Source organism: Crocodylus porosus, unplaced genomic scaffold, assembly GCF_001723895.1.
Source record: "Crocodylus porosus isolate Cpor-Errol unplaced genomic scaffold, CroPor_comp1, whole genome shotgun sequence".
Lineage (NCBI taxonomy): Eukaryota > Metazoa > Chordata > Crocodylia > Crocodylidae > Crocodylus > Crocodylus porosus.
The window spans coordinates 45,052,610-45,057,285 of NW_017728949.1; the positions used below are offsets into that span (position 1 = coordinate 45,052,610).

Sequence of the window (4,676 nt, forward strand, 5' to 3'; positions counted from 1 at the left end):
TCTCTGACTAGATTTACAGATATAATATGAAGCAGCAACACATCTAATAGAGTAAATGATGGTACTAGAATATTAACTCTTTTTTAACTTGATACGGTATTAATAGTACCAGAGCCCTGATTAAAGTACATTTTGGCATGTAATGCAAGATTCTCACACAAGGATTAGCTAGGTGTCGAGATGGCTGCCATTCCCTAAAATATTGCACCAGTCAGAGATTTTCTTCAAAACAGAAACAGAATCATGTTGTATTATGATTATGATCTAAGTCACCAAGGATCTGAAATACAGTTAAAGGATCAAAGACAGATACATATTGTAATTAGGAAGCAGTGGGCAATTATCTGCTTCTACTAGTCATTTTTAAAGGAAAAATAACCCATTGGAGCAATTTTAGGTGTCAGTCCTTTGAAACTGCTTTTCTATCCATTGCCTCAATTGTAAGAGAGTTCCAACTTATATTAATATTATAATAAATAAATAATATTAGCACTACAATGTAAATAACAAGTATGTTGTTAGTAGACTCTAACAGATATAAAAAAAGAAATATTTTCCTGTATGTTGGAGGAAAGGAGATTACTTTATGCAATACTCAAAAAGTTGAATGAATAAATAAAAAAAATACAGATTGTCTTGGGGGAAAAAAATCAATACATCCCTTACCATGAAATAATGTTTTAATATCTTTGAAATGACTTACCACTTTCATAGAAAGGCTATATGTGGAGACTCAATATATATTTTAAATCTTATAATATTTCAGATCTAACAGAATCAATGCTCAAATAAATGTAGGCAATATGGAGAAGAACAGAATTTTAGGCACATATGGAGGGACTCTCAATAAAAGTAAACCCGCTGGAATGATGTTAGGGAAGTAATTCATAAAGTTATTGTGGCAATTTTCCCTATCTTACCAGATGCTAGATTCTCTCCTGCATCAGATTTGCAAACAAGAGTTATGCCTCTTCAGTTCCTTGCAAGGTCCTATACTGACCATCATTCCTGCTACAATGCAGAAGATCAAACCTAGAACCTAACGGCCACTGCAGTGTGTATCAGCTGAAAATGGTCCCCGCTGGGATGAGCCACTGGGTGGTGTTCAGTGAGCTCCATACACTCTTGCTTCCTCATTTTCACACCTTTGACACACCTCTCTGCTCCTGACTTCCCCTGGGGGAACAGGGCTGTGAAAGGATAGTATGGAGCTGGCTACAGTGGCTTTACACAATTTTATGTTTTTTTCCCCTCTGTAATGTTCATGTTAGTGTATAATACCTGCTGCTTTAGTCTTTTAATTTAAGCTTCAGATTTAAAAAAATTATATAATACATTTGACAAAAAGCCTATCTTGAGTAAAAACAGCAGTGGCTCCTTTTATGCAGGAAGAAAGAAGCCTACAGTTACATCAGATAGCAATGAAACATAATGATTGCTATCTGGCAATACTGATTAGGTGCTAAGTGCCCTCGCTTCTGAAATTATTGCCAAGGAAATGGGGTAGTACAGCACCTTAAATTTGGTTCCAAGTGAATTTGTGATTGAATCAAAGAAGAACCCTAACAGCTGATAGCACAGCCTCATATACAGCAGATAGTGCAAACTACCAGTCAGACAGAACTGCTCCAGTCTCTTACTCAAAATTACAGTAAGTTATGATGTAATGTCTTGCTAATAAAAATGAAATGAAACTGCATTCCATGTGAAAGCCAGTCCACTGACAGCATACAAAGCACATTAATTACATTTACTGCATGCTTCTCATATAGTAGAAAAATCCATTATTTCAGGAGGCAGAATTATGTCTGTGTAATCATGTGAAATCTGCTCTTCAGAAGATAATGGTGATTTTGGCTAACTAATTTCAAACTTCATGGATTTGAAGTCCATTTGAGATTTGGGCGGTATTAGATTTGCATTCCAGTTAAGAGAGAATATGACAAAAGAAGCAGAGAAGGTATTGAATGAGCAATCCCGTGTGGGGAAAAATATATCTAGGGTACTCTTCTTGGGCCAGATTACAGCTCTGGGGAAGAGAGGTAGGTAGCAGGTAATATAGTAACAGGTAACACAATAGTTAGATTGGAGGTTGCTGTTTTTCAAATGGAATCATTTGGGATGTAAAGGAAATTATGGACTAAGGTTTTAAGTTCCAAGGGGGGAAAAATCACAAATGTGTACCAGTCCTGTAACACTAAAAATTATTGCAATATTTCAGAAACCTCAAATTCTCTGGGATTCACCTATCCTAATCCAGATTGATCTTGCAATGGAGATCTCTAGATACCAACATAGTTCTCTGGCCCACTTATTTTGCTGACAAAATTGCATCCGGATAGTCTGCTAATTCACAATGAATCTGCTAGTATAACTCCTCACTGCAAGTTGACGTTATTTGGAAAAGAATTACCTCGGAGAAGTCATCACAGCAAACATGGATCAACAGCTCTGGAGCTGTGATGTATTTTTTCAAAAAATAGCCATCTAGTATTGATCCTTCTAATAACTGCCATTTTAAAGTGATGCCTCTCTATAGGTTAAAGACAGTGAAATAACATTTCCTTCCAGTCCGTGAACTAGATATTCTGAGATCTTCATAGACTACCTGTCACAATTAATACAGAGTTGCCCTCTTATTGCTCCACTGATGTGTTTTGAGGCTGTTATGACATTGAGCCCTGGCACTCATATTCTGATACTTGATTTCCATCAATTATATCAATTTACATTATAATCAATATCTTTGCTGCTTCTGCTTCCTGAGATATTATTTTCAACATTAGAAAAATGTAAACTGCCTACAGGCCTTACCTGGACCAGTTTCACATGTTATTGGAAACTGTTCAAGACATGGACTGGATTGATTGGGATAGATCATTGTTTCTTGGACCCACCAATAGGGACGATGGCCAAATAAAATCCTGATGAAAGAGACAACAGTATAAACATAAATACAATAAAGACGTCCTAATGTAACATGAACCAAACAAAGCATGTTAATTCACTTTATACTACATAGAAAATGTATGTTGCTAGAAAAATTACACAATGTTCTTGTTACTAAATTGCTGCGTAAATATGATATAGTTCCATTAAAATGAACTTTCAATCTTTGTGTGTGTGTGTGCACGCACACACACACGGCAAAAGTACATCTGTATGTAATAGGAGGGAGTATGATCTTGAGACATCTAGAAACCTGCATCATAAGAGATACAACATTTTAAAAGAATCACAATTTCTTACCATTTAAATATAAGGTTGAACCAATCCCCAATGACTGCCACCCATATCATTTTAGTACCAACCACTTGGTTAAGCTGGAACCAAAGCGGGAAGTAAATTGAAAATATATTCCGAGGATCTCCAACATGGGACATGAAATTTAGAAAGTCCTGGTAAGCCCTGTAATTATTCTGTAAATGCTGAATTATAAGCACACCATTGCTATGAAGGAGATCCATCTTTATTGGTTAAAATATACTTGAAAGCAAAGTTAGGCTCCTTTAACCTTTCGCTTCTAATGACAAAATTAGAACCATGGAAGCTGAGGTATGAAAAATGAGACAGTGATTTACACTGCCTTTATATTGTACCAGAATGATGTGGAAAGTCACATGCTTCAGGAATGGCCAGGCACATCTCTGAGAAAGCACGGATCAGTTAATGCTGGAAAGCTTTTTCTGTTTGCGATTTTTAATTGGGGAAACTAAGTGATGTGCATAGTGCTCAGCAGCAAATTGCGTGGAAAGCTTTGTGGAAATGCAATACACAACTTATGCAATGCTTTGTGTGAACAGTTGGAACATGTTTGCTTGAATTGTTACACAGTTCATTTGTCTGAAGAGTGGACATTAGTAATGTGTATGCTTGATTAAATGCTGCCATTACAGAAAGGATAGGTGAATAATTTGCTCTTATCCAAAGAGGCATTTAAGCTATTTTAATTTTAAATAAAATTTGTCTATTGTTCTGAATTATTCCTTACCACAGAACTGTTCAGGTGTGGTTAAATATAATCAGCATGCAAAAAGTAAATGGCAGATCATTTTCTAAATTGCAAATCTGCTCAAAGTATCAAAAGTAACCAATTATTTCCTTTGCACAAGAGACCTTGTAATCAAGGACACATTGGGCGTGTCTACACAAAATGCTTCAAGCACAGCAGACTAATTCTCCTGAGCATTAGCATGACAGGAAAAAACCCATGCTAATGTGCAGCAGAATTAGTCTACTGAGCATTAGGGTCACAAAAAAAAGTGTGCGCCGGTGCTAATGCATAGTAGTGCCAGTTAAGGTGCATTAAGGTAGTAGCTGTAACTGAACTTAATGCACCATAATTATGGCACATTAGTGAACATGTAGACATGCCCATTGTGACTGAATTCTTGTATAAATTAACATGGAAGAATAATGGTACTGACTAGAGAAGGGGTGCTGAACCTCCAGCCTGCAGGCCTAATGCAGCCCACAGAGCCATGGCATCTGGCCCACAGGACTTTTTACAGGTTGACAAATTTGGTGGTGGGGGAGCAGTGGCAATTAAGACTGACACCTCAGTCCTCTACCAGATTCCTAAGCCCCACATAGCCAGATTGGTAATAAATTATGTCTCTTTCCCCACTGAGCGGCCAGTTAGCCCAGGCCACTCCCCTAGCTCCCCAGAACAGTTG

The 4,676-nt window shown here is 37.1% G+C and overlaps 1 protein-coding gene across 1 annotated transcript in view; it reads right to left on the minus strand.

Annotated features, from left to right (window-relative positions):
* The window catches only part of G6PC2 (glucose-6-phosphatase catalytic subunit 2), a 9,862-nt gene extending 5,628 nt beyond the window's left edge, over positions 1 to 4,234 (minus strand). The window contains exons 1-2 of the mRNA XM_019553541.1: positions 3,250 to 4,234; positions 2,806 to 2,924 (exon numbers count right to left, since the gene is read on the minus strand). Of these exons, the coding sequence (XP_019409086.1) occupies positions 2,806 to 2,924; positions 3,250 to 3,467 (337 nt within the window). The 5' untranslated portion in view covers positions 3,468 to 4,234. The remainder of the gene's footprint in view (positions 1 to 2,805; positions 2,925 to 3,249) is intronic.
* Positions 4,235 to 4,676: the final 442 nt, after the last annotated feature.